Source organism: Falco naumanni, chromosome 1, assembly GCF_017639655.2.
Source record: "Falco naumanni isolate bFalNau1 chromosome 1, bFalNau1.pat, whole genome shotgun sequence".
Lineage (NCBI taxonomy): Eukaryota > Metazoa > Chordata > Aves > Falconiformes > Falconidae > Falco > Falco naumanni.
The window spans coordinates 95573652-95596580 of NC_054054.1; the positions used below are offsets into that span (position 1 = coordinate 95573652).

Here is a 22929-nt window from a genome sequence, read left to right on the forward strand (position 1 = left end):
GGGAGCGCGGCTCCCCGGCCGGGCGGTGCGGAGCAGCTCCGGGGAGCTCCCCGGTGAAAGAGGTCCGACCCGGTGGGCTTCAGCTCGGTGCAGCGATACCGGAGCAGAGCCCCGCTTCGGGAGACAGCACCGTCCAGCCCTTGTGCAAGTCGCTGTGACAGTATTGCAGACGTGGGGATGAGCAATGCTTCCTGTTGGGCAAAGCAGCTGCTTCGTTCAACAGGATACTTAATAAATCTGCAATAGGCAGATTATTTGGGTTGTGTGTGTGTGTATGGTGTTTCAACTGCCTAAAATAATGTCAGTAATTTCCGTGAAATTAGGCAGGTTTTAAGTAGCAGAGGATCTGCTCCAACGCGGATTTGTGGAAGCGTATGAAAATATCAGTTACTAAAGAGAGCCTCTTCCAGAAACTTTCTCCTGTCACATACCCGGTGTACTGCGGTCACGGTACAGCTGGACTCCTTCCTTAACTTGCATCTATTGCACACCTTGCTGCTTGTACTAATTGTACAATCACAGGTACTTTCAGAGTACGTAACAGCAATTTCTGTTTAAAAAACATTGCCACCGAAAGGAACACTTCTTAAGGGCCTACATTATTATTCAAATTGATGCTGAGGATGATGTAAAGAAGGAAGTGTGTTCAACAGCACTTCACTGATCTTTCTACAGCAACTTATATCAGCCTCATTATGCTGTTTATACAAACACAGTAAGATGCCGTCCCATTGGTATTACACTACTAATTGGAAATGCTACTTTCAGAAGGAAAAAAGATGGGGTTTAAAGGCCAAAATGGAAACCTGGTTTTAATGTATAACACAGCATTCCTTTCTTCACTGAGGTCCGCTGGATTTATCATTACAAATCCATTCTAACCTATCCAAGCATTTCGTACACTACACTTATCAATGTATTTAATCAATACAATACTTTTACATTGCTCTTTTGCTGTCATGTTTCACAAATAAATGCTGTCTTAATGTAACGAAAATAGACTGCATCTGGCATAAACTCACCTGAAATGAATTCTCAGAAGGTTCCAGCCAAGGATGGGGTGGCCATCTGTTTCATTCTTTACAGCCACCCCAGCGCATCCCTGCATAGGTTTGATCTCACAGGTTTGTGGCATGCACTAAACTAGGGCTTGTTCTAGAGTTTGATTAACGTGAAACTATGCAAACTTATTACAAACGGTAATTTGTAATAAACACAAAATACAAATTTTGCAGGTATTTGAGGAGACTGGAAAGTAGGAATGCATAGAAAACAGGCAGCTATGATTAAGAGTCTTTGTAGATCAACGATTCATCTCTTTTTTTGCTCTTTTTTTCTGGTTCAGCAATAGGCAAGCCAAGAATGTCAGCAGCGAATATCTCTGCTGTGATTGCTGCTGGAATTCCTTCTTCAGTCAAAGCTGCTGCACCTGGAGAGCAGTAACAACAGCACAAAACACAACAGTGATGTAAAAATGGCTTTCCAGATCAGTAAAACTTTTAAGCTGCAGTAAGTGCCTTTAAAGATGTACGAAGTAATCATGAAAAAGTATTGGTTTACTAGCTTAGTATTTTATGCATTTGTATTGGGGATCGAATCGCGAGGCTGCGAGTCTCACCTTGCGCTCCCTGCCTCAGAGGGGTCAAGGGGCCAACTTTTACACTTCGGCGATTTTATGTGATTTTAGGATCCCAAAGAATCCAGGGATTTCAAAGTGGCTTTGCAGTGCTAGGCAGTTCCCTTCTGGAGATGCACCTTCCCTGCATGTGGCCCACTGCCAACGGCCCTAACCAGATGCTGTTCTGGTATGGACTGGGACATGAATCGTACAAAACTGTGGTGCTTACTGGCGGTTCCCATTATAATGAGCAGTGCCAGCTGGCTGAAATCAATGCTGCAATTTGCTGTTCTAGACTGGTGTAGACTGGGACATAAATTGTAGACAAATGCAGTAGTTAGCAACAGCTCTGTTACAATGGGCATTGCTGCCTGGATGAAATCAACACTGCAATTTGCATATTGTAGGATTCCTTTTTGCCTGTGGACTTTGGCTTGTAAACCTTTCACTGTGTGTTTCTAATTTCAGTTCCAAGCCAGCAGATAAACAGCAGTGTGATCTTGTCAGGTCCCAGTTATATTTCATTGTCCATTTATTTTTAGATACACCCATGCAATTGCTGCATGGATGAAGGACAATCTGAGCTCTATGACTATTTTTGCAATCCTGTCTGAGCATTTTTGACAGCTCTTAGCCTAACAGGGTAATGGGTTTGCAATTTAAATTATCCTCTTTGGGAACTGAAGCAATCCTGCTTCTGTGCTGTGTGGAATGCTAATCCTGTACCTGAGGGATCATAGGTGCCTGATCCAGATCCTCCTTCCCCAGGACGCCTGCCCAGCAGGGTGCTGAGACACTGCACCAGCTCCTCCTCTGTCATACGCTCTCCTGTACACAACAAAGCCACACCAGCCTCTTGGGTTATGGTGATGGAACTCAAGGCAACTCAAACAAGAGCAGTGTACAAACAAAACAGGACAGTTTGAAAGAGGATTCGGCTTCTCTGAGGTAGAGATACACATCACCGATCAAAATGCATGATCCACATACAGAGAGAACTTCAGTTCTAAGGAAAATCATTCCTGCATATTGGGTTTTGGGCAAAAATGTTCATCAAAGGGAGACATTCTGATGCAGATGGCTCTTTAGGCTACATTGCCCTTGCAGGGGCTCAAGCTTCCATTCCCACCAAAGAATTGCTGGTGCAGGGCAGACCACAGTCCGCGCAGCCCTGCTGTAGCCTTTTCCACATAGAGGAGGAAGAGGACGTGCAGGAAAGTCTTGATCTAGTGCCTTGGAATAACCTGGGCATAGCACTTGTTCCCAGTTAGCGGCCAACTCACGCTCTGAAGCATAAAGTTATAGATCTGTTATGAAACTGTTCTACCCAATGTTGTCTATTTATGAATGTTCGCACCGTCCCTGTAAATAACTAACCTTTCTCACACTGGTTGAATCCTCAGTTTCCAAGGATCTTTGTGGCAAGGAGTTTTACCAGGTGATGTACTGAGTAAAACAACATTTCCCTTTACCTGTCTTAATGCTTAGCTGCACTTTTACAGCAGGAGCAAGACAATGGAAGTTAGTTATTTACCTCTCTATGGCATTGGCCGTAAGCATATTTATATACACCTTTACAGCGTTCTCCATGATTCAGCTGAACTAAACCATCCCACCTTTTCAGTCTTTCACACATATTCAGTCCAGGATTGACCAATTTCGTCCCTCCTTTCTTGTCCCCCTTTTTTTTTTTTTAGTTTTATACTACCTTTCCAGAGGTGGTATGACTGGAGGAGGGAGCAGTGATTCACATAAGGGTATACTGAAAGGAGGATACAATTTGCCAAGATCCGTACTCATCATTTGACAAGATACCTCAGGCCAGCAGAGATTTCCAGAGCAGTAAAAGAAGTGCAGCTGAGACAATAGATGTGATTATTCAATTTAAAATCCTACGACAGGTGGCTCCGCACGCCTGCCCTGGTTACCAAGCTATAGTTCCAGATTAATTTTTTGCTGCAGTGAATACGTTCTGAAATTGAAAGCAGAACTAGCAAGCATAAAACTAATATTAGAAAAGAAATAACTCACCTCTGTGCTGAAGCAGCAACAGTAAGTCTCCTCTGTCAATAACTTTGTCTCCGTTCTCATTATCATAACCAAGAACCTGAAATGCTTGTTGTATTCTTTTCATTGACAAGCCAAACACAGGTCGATGATTTATATAAAGTTTGATAAAATCCCCAAAACTGATTGTTGTCACTTGTTCTCCAGTATCCACATACTTGCTGAATTTTACTTCATTTATAATTTCTTCAATCTAAGATCAAAGCAAAACAGATCATTATGTGGTTTCTTTGTGAAGAGCATCAGGCCACTTTCCAATCTCATGACTGCCAGCGTACCATACTCGTGCACGTACTGGTACCGCAGATGCCACAACCACATCCCAGTAATGAGCTAGCCCTCATCAGCAGAGGATGGACATGGCTAACAGTTACACGCTTACTGTTATGACGATATTGGGTAAAGACGGGGGTAGCAGATAACTAGTCATTTTGGATTTCCTCTTATTTTCTTCCACTAAGCACTTGGTGGCTTTGCAGCTGTTACCAGTACCTTTGCCACAGCTGTGTGTCCGCTCTGGGGACAGTGGGCAGACAAACCACAAAGCAGTAAATATACCACCCGACTACAGCAGTACATGCATGAAAGTTCTGACATAACCAGGCTGCACACAGTACACACATACCCTGGTCAGCATAATTAATTTTCCCCCCGCCCTGTCTGATGCGTGTCTGGTGCGGTTCTGCCACTGCACAAGCCAAACCCAAAGTTTGCTCAGTGCAGCTGACATCCTGCACAGCTGGATCATGCTGCTCTCGGGCAAAAGGGCAAGCACTGGCTGTGCTGGATACCAGCGGTTTTGCTGAAGTCTGGTGCTGTGAGTCAGTCCGGTTGGCAGCCGTGCAGATGTGTGTCCGAAAAGCAGCATCTGCTCTGTGCCTTTGCTGTACTCATGCCCTTTAGAAATACACGGGCAGCAGAGAAACGCTGGGAGAATTCCCCATGCCAACATGTCCCAAGCCTGCTACTTCCCAGGAAGGGAAACTGGGGCAAGATCTCTCTGGGGAGGACTTTGCATTCAGCCTTGGGCCTTTGTCCTTGTGTCACAAGTTTTTCCACTGAATGAAGCCCAGGGAAGAGGGAAATCTCAGCCATATATTTTTCCTGTAACAAATGTCACACCAGGCAATAATAGTCATTTTCACTCAGCTCTGGCTGTTCTGGGATCAGGTTTTATGTCAGCCCCATTGAACTACGAAAGAAAAACGCCAAATCCCAAAAGCTTTGCTAGTGAGCCCAAGCTGCCTTTTCGCCCTTCTGCTTTTTCTTTATTAAACACTCCAGAGAGAGATGAACTTTCTCTCTGGATTTTAATACTGTCCTGCCTGCTTCAGGAAGCAGATTGTAGGTTGCCTGATTTCACAACAGCTTACCACTTCTGTTTCCATGCCTGAAACCCTGTTTTAATTTTGATTTGGGGCTGGGGGGGGGGGGGGGGGGGGCTGCTTAACAGTTACTCTTCCAGAAACATTTTCCAGGGGAATACGTTCTCTCTATCACCAAGAAGCAAAAATGTCAAAACCCAAGGAAAAGATCTAACAAACTACGAGGGGATAACACCACAGCTTGACACAAGGGCAAAGCAGCCCTGGCTGGCTCGGACAGACATTTGCTGGTTGCAGGGGCTGCAAAGCAAGCCTGGTAGGTGGTGGCTGCGGCAAAGGTCCTGCCTCCCATCTGCTGGCTCTCCTGGCAGACAGTGTGCCTGGGCAGATGGGGTGGCACTGACTCACAGCACCGTCTCAGCAGCCTGTGGGGCTCCTGTGCAATGGCAGAGATGAGCACAGCCTCCCCCGCAGAAAGATGAAGGGAGCACAGTGATGTGCTACTTCCCTTGGGAGAACCCCTTCTGTGTCGAAGTTGGTGCAAAGAGGTCGTTATTTAAATCTCCTTGCATCAGATCCAGTACTTTAATTACCCTTTTGCCAGGTTATAACATTACAAACAAGAGTTGTATACAATTGCAGACTGCCTTGTAGAAACAGCCGCAAAAGGGGAAGAAGCAGCACCTTTATTAAATCAGTTGTCTTTGCTGCAAAATTTGAAGCTAAAAAGCTCTAGAGAAATGTTTGATAGGAAGCTCTACTGCTGCAATCTGAAAGGCAAGCTCAGAGAGACTCCTGCTGAGGTTATCAGTTGTGAAAGAGCTTTAAGTTCCGTAGGAATAAAAGCTGCTGTCTCCGTCTAAAATAATTCTTTCATCAGGCCCAGGCAGAACAAAAAAAAAAAAAAAAAAAGGCTCTGTCGATGTCCAAATGAGTGATTACATGGAGCTGGACATTCCCCCCGTGCTGGGAACACACAGAGGGTGACCTGGAGGGACTCAGCCCACGGCCCACCAACCCCACGCTGCACGTGAAGCAGCTCAGTCACTAGGTGAAGTCACAGAGAAACCAAAGCACATCACTGCCTGCACACAAGGTACTTTGGCTCATGGAAAGTTGGAGGCTGCTGCCCTTGGGAGCCAAAGGAAGATTCCTTCATTAACTTGCTCAGTTTCTTGCTTCACCTTCTGAAGAAACCCACCCTGCGGTGGTAGCAGAGCACTCAACCTCCAGAAGCCCCCGAGGTCACCTTGTGCTGAACACTTCTGAACCATGGGGCTCCAGGTTTGCTCAGCCTGTCCCTGCAGCTGCCCAGCTCTCTCAGGAGGAATCATTCCTTTCTGAGGAATTTGCTGCCAGATTCTGACCACTACTATATCGATGCAGACCAGGTTAAATAAATCGGAAGCCAGGAAACGTACTCTGGAGCCATCCAGCATGACAATGGTCAGAATCTGGCCCTGAGGACACTTGGTAAATGCAATCAGTCTTGCTCTTTTTTTCTTTTAATAACAACAATAAAAACAACTGACCAACCTTTTCCTCTGATGGATAAAATCCCATTGCTCTCATTACAGAAGGAATTTCCTCCAAGGGAATATGCGTTGACACCTGCCTGGTCTCCAGCGTATCGATACCATGGCTGCACAGCTGTGCATAGTAAAAATAGTCTTCCAGTTCCTGTGAGGGATTCAAACAAAATACTGTAAAGTTCAGTTACCAACAGGCACGGAAGATAAGGCTCCTTTTAAGATATACTAACAGCCATATCAATGAGATTGCTTGTTAAAGGCAAGCTGGACAAAAAATAAAGAAATGTCAGGCCTGTATAAATGAATCTTAAACTCCAGTCAGATGTCACCAGACAGTGTTCATGATGAGCATAATTACCCTGAAGAATTCGCCTTCTCTGCCACCATCCAGTAGATTGTAGAAGGGGATCAAGTCCTCCCCACCCAGGGAAGCAGCAGCATCCAAGGCACTGGCAGAAGCAGAGAAAAGAAGGTACGAGAAGGGTTCATATGAGGAGAGATTTCACATTTCCCTTTCAAGTCGTTGTTCACAGACACTTTCAATAAATAAATAAAATCCCTCGGCCTCAGAATTCAGGAAAGAAAAGCACTGCCTTGACCCATGTACTATTTTATCATCAGCCTGCACTTCTACAGCATGTTTCATACCCAGGTTTTACATACAATAGCACAGTGTGGGAATTAATTATTACTGAATGGTCCTCTTGTTTAGTGGAATGAGCACAGGGCTGGGAGCCAGGAGCTTTTCCATGGACTTGAGCTTGGTGTCTGGCATTTAGCTTTTCTGCTTCCTTATAGAGATATTGAGGGAGATGAATTAGCTAGATCAGCATTTTAAACATGCAGAGAGGGCTGGGGCTCAGTGTCTGCAATAAACCACACAAACCTAAGCTCCCTGTTCCTTGACCTAACACATTCTTCCCCAACAACTCAGTGCAATTCATTACTCTACTTCCTCTGCCGTGGCGGGTGACTGTGGCACAGGTGCAGCCTACATTAAACTGAAAGTGTCGGGGTGCCACCTCTTTGTTTCAATTTCATAGGCAGTTGGAGCCAAAAGAATCTGTTCAGCTTGTGCAAATGAAAAAGGAAACCAAGCCTGGTAGCACAGTCATGGCGCAGCGTTGCCACACAATACCCCACGCCTGGCAGCAAGGCTGCAGCTTTCACGCACACCTCTGTAGTACTGCTTCCACTGGGTTTTCTGCAAGCTTCACGCTTTTTTTCATAATTAAGTTATTTGGGTATTAAACACAGTGGAGATGCACACGATGCCAGAAGCAGCAATAAAATGATAATTAGCTCATCAAGAGCTTCGCTCTGAAAACAAATTACATAGAAATTCAATGTTGTCTGGACCTTGGCCAACCATTATAAAGAAGGATCATTTATATTCTATTGCCTTCCTTAAAATGTCGCTTATCCTGACCCCCGACTGCTTAAGCCACACGAAGTGGAAAAGAAAATAAATAAGCCCATTGCTTTCCCACTCAGGTTTCCTTTGTTCTGGCACGTGAAGGTGAGCTGGCTCAGCACCTTTTGGGCTTTCCTCTGAGTGAGCAGTACCTGCAAAAAATGTTTTATGCAGGACTAGCACATGATGTCTTAACCACAAAGCCTTTGTCCTAGGAAGGTGCGGGGCAACAATTTTACAGGTGCGCTCCAAAAGATGAAAATAGGAGCAAGGGCTAAAAGCCAGTTCCCATGGGGTTGATTTGCCCGAAACCAGGAGATGTGCTCTGTGCTAGTGGGGTGACACGCAGGCCAAAAAGCAACCCAGCCACAGACTGACAGAGACCAAACGACACTATCTATCTTTTCTAGCTCTGGCACAGGCTAAGATCCTTTTCCAGTCCTTGAAGGGTGAAGGTGAAGTTTGCTCTGTGCCGCCTCAACTGTTTTCAGCTCATTCGCAGCTGCCTGCTCCCATTCCATGTACGTGTGTATCTACCGGGCATCTGCAGCCTCGCTCACAAGGGGAGAGCCCTCTGCCCTGCCCATGTATTGCAACGAGCAGCTTTGGTCCTCAACATGCAAAGAAACCAAAATATATATCCTGCCCCTGCTGTGTTACCTGCCCGCCATGTGGGAGCACACGTCTGGCACCGCTGCCCAAGGGAATTGGCAGAGGGAGGTTGCACACTTGCAGAGAGAAGCAGAAGAAACCTGGCAGGGTTTATCACTGACACTCCATGCCAAAGCCTGGAAATCCTCATTTGCAAAAGCAGCCTTCAGTCCTCCAGCCACCCCATTTACTGCAGTCCATTTACTCATGTAAGCAAAGCTTTATAGGATTAAGGTGGCTTGTCCTAAATCCAGTCTTCAAATGCTGGGGGGATTTCCTAGCAAATGCTGGCCGATCCCATTTGGAGAGAGGACACTTTTGTATCAGCAACCACCCTGTACGCTCCTCCTGCAGCCAGTGCCGCTCCTCTGATCCCCTGCCTAACCCTGACAATCTCCCATCACACTGGCCAGGCCCTCACAAGGACCCCAAAAAAATCCTCTGCCCAGCTTCTTACCATTTGGGTACTGCTTCCCAGACCAGGGTATTTTATAGGTTCCATGGCCACCACCTGCAAGCTCTGCTGGTTTAATCCCCCTATTGACTATGTGGCTACACAGAGGGAAGAAAAGCCCCCCCCCAGAGTGCATCCCTCCTGTTCCAGCTGCCACCCCACATAGCTACTTGGGGCCACACAGGTCATTACGATCTAAGCTGACCCCACTACCAGGCCACCACCCCCAGCGTGGCACATGCCCACCATGCCAAGCTGTCTGTAGGTGCTGAGCTAGGGCTTTTGAAAACCCAGTGTGAATGCAGGGCACAAAGCCCCTGGTAACAAACCCAGCTGCAGGCCAGGTGTCTGGGAGCTGGCAGCCCCCAGGGCTGGGCAGAGATGCTGCCAGCATTGATTCATGCCCCTCTCGGCATGTGGTGGGTCTCCTGCTTTCTTCTGCTTGCATGAGTGCTGGGACCTGTCCTCCACCCCTGTGACCCCTGCTGCCAGATGTGGTTTGTTGGCCTGGGAAGAGGGTAAAGCTGCTTTGCCACCTGCCCCAAAAGGACCTGTGCTCAAGAAAGCCCTGCAAAGAAACACTACCCGCGCAGCCTCCTGCTGTGCTGCCCCATCAGTGGGGCACTGCCCTCTATACTGGGATAACCACAGAAACAGCTGGGACACCTGGCTTTAACTCCTCTGGACACAAACAGAGACCTTTTGGGACAAAAGCCCCATTCTCAATGTAAATGCTGGGGAAAATTTGCTTCAGCTGCGTTGGCCAAGCAGCTGTGGAAAGCCATAACAAGACTCCTTTCTCCTTCCTCTGGTACTCACTTCAGGTTGACCTCCCATTTCATAACAGTGCAGTCGTTGCCCCCCGCTGTAAAGACGTAGCGCCCATCATAGGAGCTAGCGAGGTTGGAGACGCCACCCGGATGGCAAATGAAAGCTGAGGACTTGTGGGGGTTGCCATCGACTGGTAAAATCTGCAAGCCCACCTGGAAGGAAAGAGGGAGCCTGGGTGGGCTGGGGGTCCCACAGGAGGGCTGGGGGACCCAGGGGAGGGCTGCACGCTGGGGCAGTGCTGCGCCCTCCTCCCAGGACCTCGCTCAGCTCTCAGGCAGGACCAGCCCACACATAGTTTTGACTGTGGTGAAATTACCCCAAGGACCTCCCCAAAGGACCTTTACAAGTGGGGGCTCTTGTACAGCTGGGGCTCCATACCTTGTCCTTTGTAATGTACACCAGATAGTGTTTCTGGGAGTCCGTAGTGTTTGTTGTTGGGAGGATTTGCATCTTCTCCAATGGGGAGCCATAAGTGGGTCCCAAAAGGGTCTTCCTAAAGGCAAACAACATTTTCATCCATTCTAGGGCTTGCGAAGCACTTTCCCCTCTCTGAACAGTGTGCTGTGCACGAGGATGGGTAGATATGGGGAGGTATGGTGGTGGCAAAGACTTTGTATCACTGGCTGAGAGGACAGGATAGGGCCGAGTCCCCGGCTAGAAGGGATCACACTGGGGATAGAAGAGGAATTTAGGGCTCAGGGATCATTCAGTCCTTGTGCTTTGCTCATGTGGGATACTGTCTCTTTACCTGATGCCCAACTGCTGTGTCTCAAGCCCAAGGTGCTGGGCAGACTGAGACCCACCCGCAGCCACAACCTAACTAGATGATACATTAGTTAACAGCAGAGTGGACACAAGGATGGAACAACCTGGTGGCCCTAGAGTCATCCTAAGATCACAGATGGGCAGATACAGGCTCACGAGTAAGGCAGACATCAGACAGAGGAGAACATAGAGCCAGGGTGGGGCTTGCAGGTAGTGGCAGACCTGAACCTCTCCTTCACCTGCACATTTTGGTTGTAGTATCGTAGAGCTTCATTTTGTAGCAGTTGTTGGCAGTGAGGATAAAGGACTCGGTGCTGAGCTGTGGGTACCAAGCCAAGCACAGGGGGACAGCAATCTGCTCTACCCGGTCCCTGTGCAAGACCACCAGGTGGTCCTTGCTGCTGCTGTTCAGGTCATATTCCACCTGGAGGAAAGACAAGGAAACACAGTAACTCCCCTGTGATCTGCCAGCATCTTGGACCCTGCGCATTGATTGGATCTAGCTTCTCCTGCAGCCCCCAGAGCAAGTAGTCCACAGTAGCAGAGTCTTAGCCCTGAACCGTGGGCAGATCTGCCCTGAGACCAGGCTGAGAAACAACCCCCTTGTGACAGAGCTGGTGGGGGGAGGGTTGGGAGCTGCATAACCAAAGACCGAGTCTCCCTCAATACCCCTGTCCAGCCCCCCAGCTTTAACCACAAATCTCCACTGCCCCTTAGACTCTCACATCGACTTACCAGCTGCCGGTCCTCCCCAAGGCTCAGGAGCCTGGGCTTGTTGCTGTCCAACTGGACCCCAAAAAGGATGCTCCGGATGGGTTTGTAGTGGGAGTGCAGCCCTGCGAGGTGTTCCCAGCATCTTCTCCCATTTCGCCAGACTCTCTTGTAAACAGTCACCGAGTATTTCTCATCCTGGAACAACAGCCAAAGGTCAACAAGCCACAATGCCTGAGCACATCCCCTGGCTGGCAGCAGGCAGCTCAGCACGTCCCCTCTGGGCTTAGCTCAGCCCTTCCAGTTTGGTGAGTCCCACCAGGAGGGTTAGAGTCACGGCCAGGATAAAGCATCGGGTCAGACAGATTGGGGCAGCTGCTCCCAAGGGCAGCACAGCAGCGGTCCTCAGCCTGGCCGGAGCACCCTAGCTGGCTGGAGGCATTGCCTGCTGTGCTGTCACAGCAGAGGGGCAATAGATCAAGTTTGGTGACTCCCCAGAAATCACGAGGAAGATGCTTCCCACTGCTGTGCCCTCACATCCATGCATGAAGGGAGAATCTCTTTCTTTGCACAGATAATCACCAGTTGCTAAAACCTCTGTGCCGAACTGCTTCAACACTCCCTCAACACTAACACACCGAGACATGGGACCAAGGGAGCAACCCCCATTGCAGTGCACCAGCCAGGAAGAAACCCCTGCTACAGCCCTTCCTACAGATGGATGCAGAGCTACGGCTTGTCACTGAAGTCGGCGATGGGACACTGCCAGCAGCAGGTCTGTGGAGCGGCTGTGGCTGGTGACGTTTTTGCAAGAGTGACTCTTCAAGCCAGGAAAAGCATTTCAGAGTCATGAAGCCCCAGGGGAGGGCCAGCCCTCCACACCACTCACTCCGCCGAGCCTCACGGGATGGCCGGCAGTTCCCAGTCCCACTGAAAGCAGCACCGTGAGCAACACATGTAAGTCACCGAGAGGAAAAAACAAGCTTACAGCGGTTGCGAGGTACTCCGAATCGTGAGAGAAGCTAATATGAGTCACAGGACCCCAAGAGAACTTGAACTCTTTGCAGCTGGACTGAAGGGAAATGGCATCAAGGATGTAAACGCTTCCATCAGTAAAACCAGCAGCCAGAAAATAACCTGAAAGGCATGCCAGAAAACTCTCACCCCACAATTGCTCCTCCCAGGAAGCCCAGTGCTTGGCACGTGGAGAGGTCAGGATACCTTTGGGGTCATAGGACAAGCACTGGATGCCAGCCTTGGGGAATATCCTGCTGACGAGGTACTGAGGCTGCTGGTAGTCCCACACCTTCAGCAGCCCACAGTGACTCCCCACCGCAATGAGTGCCTCCCGGGGGTGACAGGTGATGGCATTCACAGCTTTCGTCGCCTCTTCCATGACTTTTTCAAAGTTTGCCCTATCTGTTGCAACATGGAGCACAGTTGCATCAGAGGTTGAAAGGATAAAGTTCCTGTTTAGTGTGAGAGAAACAGAATTTGATGAATCAGACTAGCTGGCTCATGTCCCTCCAAGCTATATTACACACCAGCCTTTTTGGAAACTCAGTTGGACAATCACTTATATTTTGCAATATGCAAACACTTTTTGACCTGGAAGGCAGGTGGCACTTTGTATTCACGACCTGGTAAATCTCCATGGGCAGACACTGGAGCCAGTTCCATTTTCTACTTGGGTAGGCAAGCCAGAAGATGAATGACATCTGGGTAGCTTTTGCCATTTGCAAGTCACTGGTGCGTGAGATGGACAAATGAGCAATTGAAGCTACTCTGAATAGTCTTTTCACATGTCTCCATGCCACCATTGTCGATGGTTCCATGCTGACCATGCTGCCACGGACAAGGTCAGAGGACAGTTTCAGTCCCGCACCACAGACAGAGCAGCTGCCTGTCCGTCCACTCAGCCGCACTGACCGTAACACAGCAAAGAGGATCCCACTGCATCGTTGGTGATGTGTAAAGCTAGACATCTGAATAATTAAGCACGTTACAGAACACGCATATAATCATCAGTCCACCTGAGGACTGAGAACCTGGGCCCAGTTAAAGGGTCAAAAGAGGACTGTGCAAAGACCTAGGCACTGCACAGACACGAGTGGCTGCATCACATCAGCAGCATGAGCAGGAGCCAGCCTCTTTGCTAGATGGCCCATGACAGCCATCAGTTTATGCACATCTGGTGCGGACGCTGAAGGATGCTGTGTCTCTTGCATGCCTTAGCTAGGGTCTTCAGCCATACCCAATCCCACCAGCCTGGCAAAACAAGCAGGCTCAAGCCTTCCCCTTGAGTTTCCTGCCTTTTGTGCTGCTCAGAGCAGCTGCAAGCAGCGGGAGCTGCAGCAGTGACCCAGGAAGAAGGACGAGACAACAGAGACTGACAGGGAAAACTAAACCGTTCCCCAGGGCGCTGCTCCAGGCTGGAGAGGAATCTGTCCCACATGGCTCTTTGGAAAACATGTGCGGCTGAGAACAGACGTTGCCAGGAGAGCCTTAACAGGAGTGGCAGACATATGGTTTGCAGGCTGGATTGAGCCACAGAACAGCTTCATCTGGCCTGCAGACTCCCTGTAAATCCTCAGGCACAGCTACATCACACAGGGAAGGAACAAGGTGCTGGCGGGCAGGCTGGGGCTGTCCCAAGCTCATGAGTGGGTGTGCTGCAACCCAGCACCAGCACCGCTGGGGCATCTCTGCACCACCACTGCCCCAATTAGCTTGCCCAGCCTTGATAACATCTAACTGGAAATAGCCATCCACGGGAGGGGTTGCAGGGGGGGGGATTAAGGGGCCCAGTGGGAGCTGGAGGCACAGCATTAGCACTGCCTGGTGTGCCGGGTACGTGACAGAGGAGCTGTGCACCCCGGGACCAGCTGATCATCCCTGTGCCTGTCTTAATGCTTCCCTCACCCGCAACAAGGCATCACATCAGGTTCAGAATTTAGGATGTGCTGGAGCCCATCAGGGTTTTCGCAGCCCCTGGGTGATGCTTGGGGGCTGCAGACAGAGAGGGGCTGCCCAGAAGACAGCCTGCTGCTTCTCTGTTGGTGGGCAGGTGGGACCAATACTCAAAAATCTGTGGAGAAGGGGGATAAAGGGGCATGTTCCCTCCCTGTCCTTGTCCTGCCCAGAAGTCCAGGGTTGAAACCTTCCAGCTGAGGCAGAAGGCCACGGGGCAGCTTCCAGCCGAACACCTCCCCAGCTTTCAAGCTGCAGGGCAAACGCAGAAGACCTGGGTTTGTGAAGGGGCACTCACCTGGTGACGAAGGGCTGGCTGCCAGCAATGCAGGAGGTGGTTCCTGATCCTCCCGGTGCCTCCCCAGCAGGATCAGGAGGGGTTTTGGAGAAGGAGATGGACTGAATGGAACCCACTTTGCTGTGGCTGTAGCAGGTGAGGAGCCGCAGCTGCCCATCGTAGAATTTAACCTGACCTTTCACATCACCTGTTACTATGCAGCTGCAAGGAGGGGAAAGCCTTTAATCAACACCGACTGAGAACTCCCAAATATTTCTTGGATAGCATCCTTGGACAGAAACAAATCGCTTCCCCTTTTCTCCGCAATGGTGTGTGGGAAGAGCCCCACACAGTTGTGCAGGGGGCAAGCCCAGGGCTGTGCAGAGAGCACCAGGCTCTGCTGTGACTCTGCAGTGTCCCCTGCCCTGTCCCCAAGGCTGTCAAGGCATTTGGTGGCTGTCTGCTCCCTCTGCCGGTAAAGGCCAGGAGGCTGAGCAAGGCTCATCCATGCTCCCTGACCGTGGTGGCCCAGTGTCCGAGCTACCCCAGCCCAGCTGGCATCACATCACCAAGAGTTTTCAATCCTTTTTTTTTTTTTTTTTTCCTCCAGCTAAATTCATTGCTGGAAAAAGCCGCAGCAATAACTCATAAATCAGCAGCCCTTTCCTGCATGAATTTCCCTGGTCCTCAGATGCTGCCAAGTGACTTAAAACTGCAGCACGTGGCTGTAGTTCATCAGTGTTAGCTCTGCAGTTCTCACGGCTGAGATGTCCAAGGATTGTACCCTACAGCTACCGAAAACTGCCGTTCCGTTACCTCTCAAACACCTTGAGCACGGTAAGGCTGTCCTTCTGTATCGGTACCAACTTGATGGCCTTCACGCTGTGCGGCTTGGCCCGCAGCTCCCTGGAGGGGATGTGGGGACCGACCGTGTCCCACACCACCAGCTTCCCGGCCGAGGTGCCCGTCAGAGCTTGCAAGTTGTTAAAATGAAAAACCGACTGGCTGAAGCGTCCCACCGTGCTCTTGAAGGTCTGCAGAGAGAGCAGCAGGACTCTGCCTTCATCCCGGGCGCTGGATCTCCCCTCTTCAAGCAGAGATGGTTCTGCTTGGGCCCTCGTGTGACATTCCCTCCCTGTCCCACGGCAGGACCATCAGAGGCAAGAGCCCCAGGAGAAGATGCAGTGGGGCATCTCCAGGAGAGAGAGCCCCTCTTGACCTCAGCTCAGGCAATCCTGGCTCGCCCCTTCAGGAGACCGAGGGGGACAGGCTGGGGACACAGCCACTGTTTTTTCTTAAAGGGATGGGAAGGGAGGAAAGCCAAGAGAGTGACATGCTCTGGTCCCCCCTGCACTCACCTGGCTGCTCAGGAGTGGTGCTCCATACTGCAAACCAGCATTGCTCTGGGGAAAGCAGAGAGAAGGTCCAGGACAAGCATTTTGGAACTGTGCCCTGCAGTGCCAGCATGTCTCCCCCCCCCATCACCTGGGCACTGCTCCCACGCTGTGGTGACCAAAGCAGGGCTTCTAGGGCAGAAGGGCTCCAAGACATTCCAGAGAGCACAAAACACCCTTTCCCAAAAACTACTGGCTGGCACAAGGCACACAAAGGGCCCATGGGCAGGCAGGGGTGGGAGAGGCAGGGAACATCGCTACCACAGCTGGGACCAACCCCAGCGATGTGCTGCCCAGGCCACCTTCAAGCCTAGCGAGGGCAGGGAGTGCGGAGGGGGGACGGCAGCGGCAAAGCTGCCAGGCGTGACCCCAGTGGGGGGGCAGACAACTGGCCCCCAGCCCACACTGCCTTGCTAGCGTGCGGTCTCCCGTGCCACCTCCCAGCCCTGTGGGAACACATCTGGCTTCCCACGTCCCTACTTACCCACAGGTAAAATATCACTTGGGTTTTGCTGTTGCTGACAAATTCATAGGGATTTTGAGGGTTAAAGATGACATAATCCTGAAATTAAAAGGTGAGCCTCCCATTAACACCAAGCTGAGCAATGCTTTCTGCTTAGTCTTTCATGCAAAACATCTGCTTTTATCCAAAACCCGCTCCACCACCCGCACTGAACTGAATACAGAGGCCAAATGCCCAGCAAAACAGCAGAGCCAGGGCTGCTGTGGAGGACATCCCACCAGGGTCCCCTCCACATCCCACACCTGTCAGCCAGTGGAGGAGCACCAATAACATCCCCAAGATGCTCTGTTGCATTGGGGCACAGCAGGGATGGGGTGTGATCCTGCCTCCCATCTTCAGCCAGCATCTACCCAGCAGCCCTGTACTGGGGGGGCATGGGTGAGCAGGTGAGAACAGGGCTGCCCAGTCCAGCCCAGTCAGGCTCCTCTGAACCCCTCGGCTGCGGTCACCCACCTGGTACCCAAACTCAGGCTTCAGCTCTGTGCTGCACATGGGTTTCTCCGTGGGCGAAGTCCACTTCCACACACAAACTCTCTGGCAGAGAAGGGAAAACCCAAGGGACATTTGTGACTTTCTGGGAGCTCGGGGGAGCCAGGTGAACCCCATTCTTTCCAGCTGCAGGGGATGGTGGGGCATAAAAGTGGTGGAGCAGGATAAAACCAGCAGTAGAACACTTGATTTCAGGAAATAACACTAGAAATTGCTTCAGTTAAAGTGCACTGGAGTCAGAAGCTTAAGATCCATTTTCTCAACTCTGCAACATTTACTTTAATGAAATCCAGGTCTGTCTTCCAATGGATCAGCAAAACCAAGCCATCACTCTGCAAACCCACTCCACCTCCCTTCTGCTCTCCCCATCCTAATCCCCCCTCCCCTGGGCTGCACTAGGAAAAAATTCCAGGGATCCACCCTGCAAAGCTGTGAAAGAGGAGATATTTTTTCTACCTGCACTGTACCAGAGCTAATGGTGGCCAGATACTTCGCATCCTGGGAAATAGCAATAGCACCGACCCCATCCTCCAGGTGACTCTCGAAGATGGTGCGTACCGGTATCCTATGGAACAGAGGCCCCGTGGGTGCTCACGGCAGTACAGGGGGTTCAAGGCAATTGCTTGGTGAAATCTATGGCACAGCCCACCCCAGTCTGCATGGGGGAGGGAGTTTGCAAATGCCAGTGCTGCTGCAGGAGCAGCCAGCACTGCGACTGATGCTCAACATCCTCTCCATCCCTTCCTCCCAGGTAAATGGCTCTGAGAAGCAAGCTCTCATGCAAGATACAATCACTCACAAGTGATCTTTTAAGGAAACACTACAGCTTGGAGACATGATGTATTTAGTCTGGGGGGTTCAGCCCCATCTCAGTGTCTTATGGGTCTGGGTGATACGAGGATAATGAAGCCCTCGGTTTGGGTTTGGCTCCTTTAATGATTTACTTTGTCCCCGTGTTTCTCCCATGTTACTCTTGGCTGAGACTGGAATCAGTCTTAAGTGATTTACCGGACATTGGAGGTTTCCAAGGAGGAGGTTCCTGGGAGCTTACCCAGAGAAGGAGTCCCACACAATGATCAGAGCATCTGGCCCTTGGTCGGCAGTTGCAACCCAGCGCCTGTCCTCACTTACACACAGGCAAGAAATGACATTCGTGTGGCCCTGGGGAGAGAGCAGCAGCAAAGTGCCTTGGAGGCTCCAGACCCAGTGGCTCTTCAAAGCATTCATCAGACTGCTTTGCTCTGAGATCCCCTTGTCTTCCCTCCCGAGGGCCCTCCGCTCTCATCCCTCCAGCCCAACTTTTGCATCTCATTTTTCACAGGCTCTCCTGAGCCCATCACCCCATCCTTGTGCCTGGCGCTGGCTGCAGCTCCCCAGAACCAAGAACCAGCAGGGAGGAGGGGGCCACGCTGCACGTGCCACTCATGAGCACCATCACAGTCCAACACAAAGCGCCTTCTACAAACACGCTTTGGGAATTACAACAGGCGTGTGAGCAAAATGATGCACGTGTATGGGCTGCTCCTCAATTCAGTTGTAGGGGACCGCTAAGCACTGAGCACCGGGAAAAGGGGAGGAGGGAGAGAGTTTGGGAGAAGGGGAAGAGGAGGGAGATGTGGGGGGATGCATGCCAGACCTGCAGGTGGTACTGCCTGTTCCCCAGGACATCATGGATGACCACCGTGTGGGAGGAGACGTAGAGGAGCACCCGGTCTTCCCCATCCATCAGGCTGTGCACAGCCAGGCTGCTGTTGTAGCCAAACACCCAGGACAGGCTCTGCGGGGAAGAGGTGGCTCCTGGCTCTTAGCAGCCGGGATAAAGAAACCACAAAAGGTCTCTGGAGTGCTGGAAAAGAGCTGGGAGGAGCACGAGGTACTGTGCCGACCATCATGATGGCACTGTGCCCGTTAGTACTCACAAGGGGGTGAAGGCTGGTCTGCCTGTCCTGCTGGAAGAGCATCCCCGGCACAGCTGCCCACACCAAGCTGGCAGAGCCATCATGCCCATCATCATCATCCTTGCTCCTCTGCTGGGTTTCCTGCTCCCTGCAGCCTGAGCGAGGGCTGGAAATGCCCTGCTGGGACCGAGGCGGTGCTGGAGGTGGTCCAGGGTGTCCAGCACCCTCCAGGCATGATGGCCCAGCAGCATCTTTCCCCAGGGCAGTCCTTGAGGCAGCTGTGTCCTGCCTCACAGCCCAGGTGCTGGGCAGAGTGCCTGGGATCTCCATCCTTGAAGGAGACCCCAGGGGACTCAATGGTGCATCTGCTCCAGCATCTTCTGGTGCTCCTTCCTTCTCCTTGGCAGCAGCACGGGGCACCTTGGAAAGGGAGAGAGGTTTCAGTGGATGCTGGCTTCTGGGCTGGTCCATCCAGGGGCTGCCCTGTGGTTAGTGGGAACGCACCCCAGCACGTCTCCGATCCAACCTACATCACTCTTGAGGCAGGCTCCAATACCAAGATACTCTGCTCCTACAGATATGTGCCAGGGGAAAAAAATGCCATGGAAAATTCCCCACCAGTCACTTCTCTTCCTGCACATCTGACCTTGCCCTCTTTGCACCTCCACAGCACCCTTTGTCTCACACCAGCACCTCTTCCAGACAGCTCCTATCACCTGGGCTGAGATGCCAGAGTTTCTTCTCCAAAACTAACCTATAGGTCTTTCGAAGGCAAAGTCTGGCTTTTTTGCTGTCCATCCCCTGACTATCCCCCGTGCAATGGTTATTGACTGCTGCGGTGGGGCACAGGGTCACAAGGTGGAGAGGGAGCAACGGCAAACAGGTTAAAAACTGGGGAATCAAGTCCTGGGACTGAGATGTGCAAAGGGCTCTGCAGCAATCCCCGCTCTGCTGCCCGGCAGACAGAAAGTGAGGGCAAAATTCCCACCACCACCTCCCTCGGCCCCTTGCCAGCCTATTAATAAATGTGTTAAATAGCACCGGGGTGGCAGAGCTCTCAGCAGCCCCTGGACAGGCTTTTCCCAGTTTGAGCACTGGCCACTTCATCTTGTTCTTGGGATCCACATCAGCTTTTGCCTCTCCCCATGGGGCTACTTGATTTCCTATCAGCAATCTCTCAGGCACAATACAAACCTCATTTCTGATTCCGAGGGCAGGATAACATTTCACCCAGCGCAGGGACCAGGCTGGGTTCCCTCTGGCCTCTGTTCTGCTCACACAACCCCCAGGCAGCCCAAGTACTCAGCAAATATCGATGGCTGGGCTGAGACTACACAGAGATGCTGCATCTGCCCAGCCCTGCTGGCAAGGTCCCCACCTCCCTGGGGACATCTTCTCGGGAGAAACCACATCCAGGAGACACTACCCCCTGGTCCTGGAGGTGGGGGCTCCACTCCCATCAGGACCTGCCTGCAGACCCTGTGTGGGCACTGGCCTCACCTGCCCAGCCAGCACGGTCTCCTGAGCTGTGTGCCCATCCTGGGATGTCTCCTTGGGCTTGCTGCTTGCTCCTGCTCTTCCCTGGGTTGGCTCCTCCGGTGTAACTTCACATGAACCATCCATCTGCACCTTCACCCTCTTCCCGGGGCGCTGGGGCGTGGAGATGCTCTGAAACGCTCCCTGCCCGTCTCAGGGTTTGGCTGCACAAGCACCTGGAATTGGGCACAGCAGGAGGAAAAGGCACCTGTGAAGCTGGGAAACAGCTCCCAGAGCCCCTTTTCAGCGACAGCGACACTCCTGCCCGGTGCAAGCAAGCCCAGCACCACCCCGGGGACACCAGCTGAGCTCAGGCTCCCCCAGGCACCGACACTGTCCCTGGGATGGGGTTGTGTCACAGGCTGTGCAAGTAGCAGGGCTGCTCCTGGGCAGCACCTGCTTCATCTCCAGCTTCACGGGTCTGGATTTGTGCCAACACCGAAACCTCACGCGCAAGAAGCTTTCACAGGGGTGGGAAGGGGGGCCCTAAGGGGAACCCCCTCCCTTTGGCCCCAGCAGGCAGGACGGGTGCTCAGGGATAGCCGTGGCCCCACAGGTCTCACCGGGGTCACTACAGAGCTGTTCCCAAGCCCCTTCCAAGCCTTGGTGCCTCCCCAGCTGCCCCGTGCTGCGAGCCCCCCCCCGGGACGCCCCGCGCTCACCCTCACACCGCTCCCGCTCTGTTTGCGTCCAGCTGCTGTTCCCAGGCAACGGCCGCAACCGACGGCCGCGGTGACAGCCCGGAACCGCCGGGGGGCGGGGGCGGCTGTACCAGGGGAGACGGGGGGGACCCCTTGTCCCACCAGCTGCCACGGAGAGGTGTCGCAGCCCCCCTGCGCAAAGCAAGGATCTGGTAGCGGGGGGGGACGGACGGACGACGACACATTCAGCCCTTCAACCCTGCCCGAGCCCAAATCCTGCCAACGGCTGTGACAAAGACTCTCTCGGCATCACCAGATCCCTTTGGGACCAAACCCTCGCCCTGCCCAGGGAATGGGATGAGGGATCTTCACCCCATATCCCCACCCCCCCAGTTCAGTGTAGGCAGCTTCTGCTCCCGTGGCACCCCTGAGCAGGACGAGCAGAATCAAAATGAGAAAAAGCAGCTTCCAACCACCGCCAGGTCCCCCCAGCGTCCCCAGCTCTCTGCCAGCATGGCCCTCGCACAGGGGACCCCGTTCCCAGGGATCACTCCAAGCTCACACCCTCAGCACCACAGAGAATCGGCTCCAAGTGCTCCCAACACTGTTTTCAGCCTTCCTGTTACACTCAAGTAATAATTTCTACATCTAATTTGTTTTTCCTTCTGCCCAGCAAGAGCCTTGTACCCTGCTGGGAGAGGAAAGGAATTTGTGCTCACATCATCTCCTCCACCTGAAGATGCTGCGCAGAGGGGGGTCACCAAAACACGTCTGCTCCCAAATCCTCCTCCACCCGCTGCTTCAAATCAGGGGAGTTTCAGGGCTTCGGGAGCAGGGATTTGGTCCGTAAGCCCCATCTCTGCCACCTTGCTCAGCACGCCAGCACCTGCTCATCACGCTTGCTCAGACACGGTGCTTTTCTTCCCACTGGCAGCATCCAGTCCACATTCCCTGATTGTAGACGGTACAGGGAGTCACCTCTGCTCTCCAGCATGGAAATCCTGTTTATTCCAAATGAGAGCAGCTGCTCTTCTGCTCTGGTCCTATGGCAGAGGTTTGAGAGTGGTCCGAGGAAGAAGCTCAGACCTTACCCATCCACAGTAGGTTTTGCAACGTAATCCATGTTTATTACACTCATCGGGTTCACTCAACCTGCCCCACTTAGGACACTGAAGCAGAGAGGCTGAAGACACAGTGGCCGGGACATGGTTAGGGGACACACTTCTGCAAAAGCCTTGCAGAGCTGAGAGCCCTGTGGAGCACACGGGCACTCTCCACACCAAAAGGGAAATGAGTTCACCGAGAGGAGGAATTAACCTGGCTGATGGGGCTGGACGAACGCTCTAACCCCATTTCAGGAGCAGCACAGAAAGCCGGGATTTTCTAGGTCATTTTATCCTGGGAGGCACAGATGCAGAGGCCCTGAAGGATGCGTCCCGTAAGCTTTGTCTTCTCCTGGACTGCTATCTAGACCCAGATTCATCTGCAGCTTGGGTAAATGCTGGTCACAGCTGGGACACCCAGACATATTTCCCAAGCACTCGTGGCCAAGGCCAGCCCATAGGCAGTGTGACATTTCAGCTGCCAGTTGATACCCATTTATCAAAAAAAGTACATTTATCCATGTACTTACACCTACATTCTGTCCTACAGGGACAATACAGGGGCAGCTTGCAGACATGGGTACGGTCCCCTGTTTAGAAACTGCAGCAACACCTACAAATACACCCCTCCTTTTGCAAAAAGGCTCCCAAACCTGACATGGGCATGGAAAAATTCTTGTTTAACCCAAGTCTATTGGCACTGTGGTCCCACACAGAGGCCCAGCCCTCC

The 22929-nt window shown here is 51.8% G+C and overlaps 1 protein-coding gene across 1 annotated transcript; it reads right to left on the minus strand.

Moving 5' to 3' along the window:
• Positions 1-639: 639 nt before the first annotated feature.
• CFAP251 (cilia and flagella associated protein 251) lies at positions 640-22234 on the minus strand. Its single transcript, XM_040583396.1, has 21 exons — positions 22188-22234; positions 18941-19007; positions 18658-18798; positions 18073-18182; positions 17478-17586; positions 16986-17066; positions 16494-16571; positions 15974-16018; positions 15432-15649; positions 14637-14837; positions 12590-12837; positions 12357-12505; positions 11393-11566; positions 10897-11081; positions 10271-10385; positions 9881-10044; positions 6901-6991; positions 6547-6690; positions 3650-3878; positions 2345-2446; positions 640-1429 (listed from the first exon to the last, which is right to left on the minus strand). The coding sequence occupies exons 1-21, from the start codon at positions 22232-22234 to the stop codon at positions 1287-1289; spliced, it is 2841 nt and encodes a 946-aa protein (XP_040439330.1). The 3' UTR covers positions 640-1286.
• Between the last annotated feature and the right edge of the window lie 695 nt (positions 22235-22929).

Bases quoted from the DNA above. Each gene is read 5' to 3' on its own strand.
- CFAP251 (XM_040583396.1), bottom strand. From the start codon at position 22,234: ATGAGTGTAATAAACATGGATTACGTTGCAAAACCTACTGTGGATGG. The intron at 14,838-15,431 runs GTAACGGAACGG...CCCTCCTTGCAG, and splicing joins GTGCTCAAGGTGTTTGAGAG to CTGCATAGTAACAGGTGATG. The intron at 11,567-12,356 runs GTAAGCTTGTTT...CTGTTGTTCCAG, and splicing joins CGGAGTACCTCGCAACCGCT to GATGAGAAATACTCGGTGAC.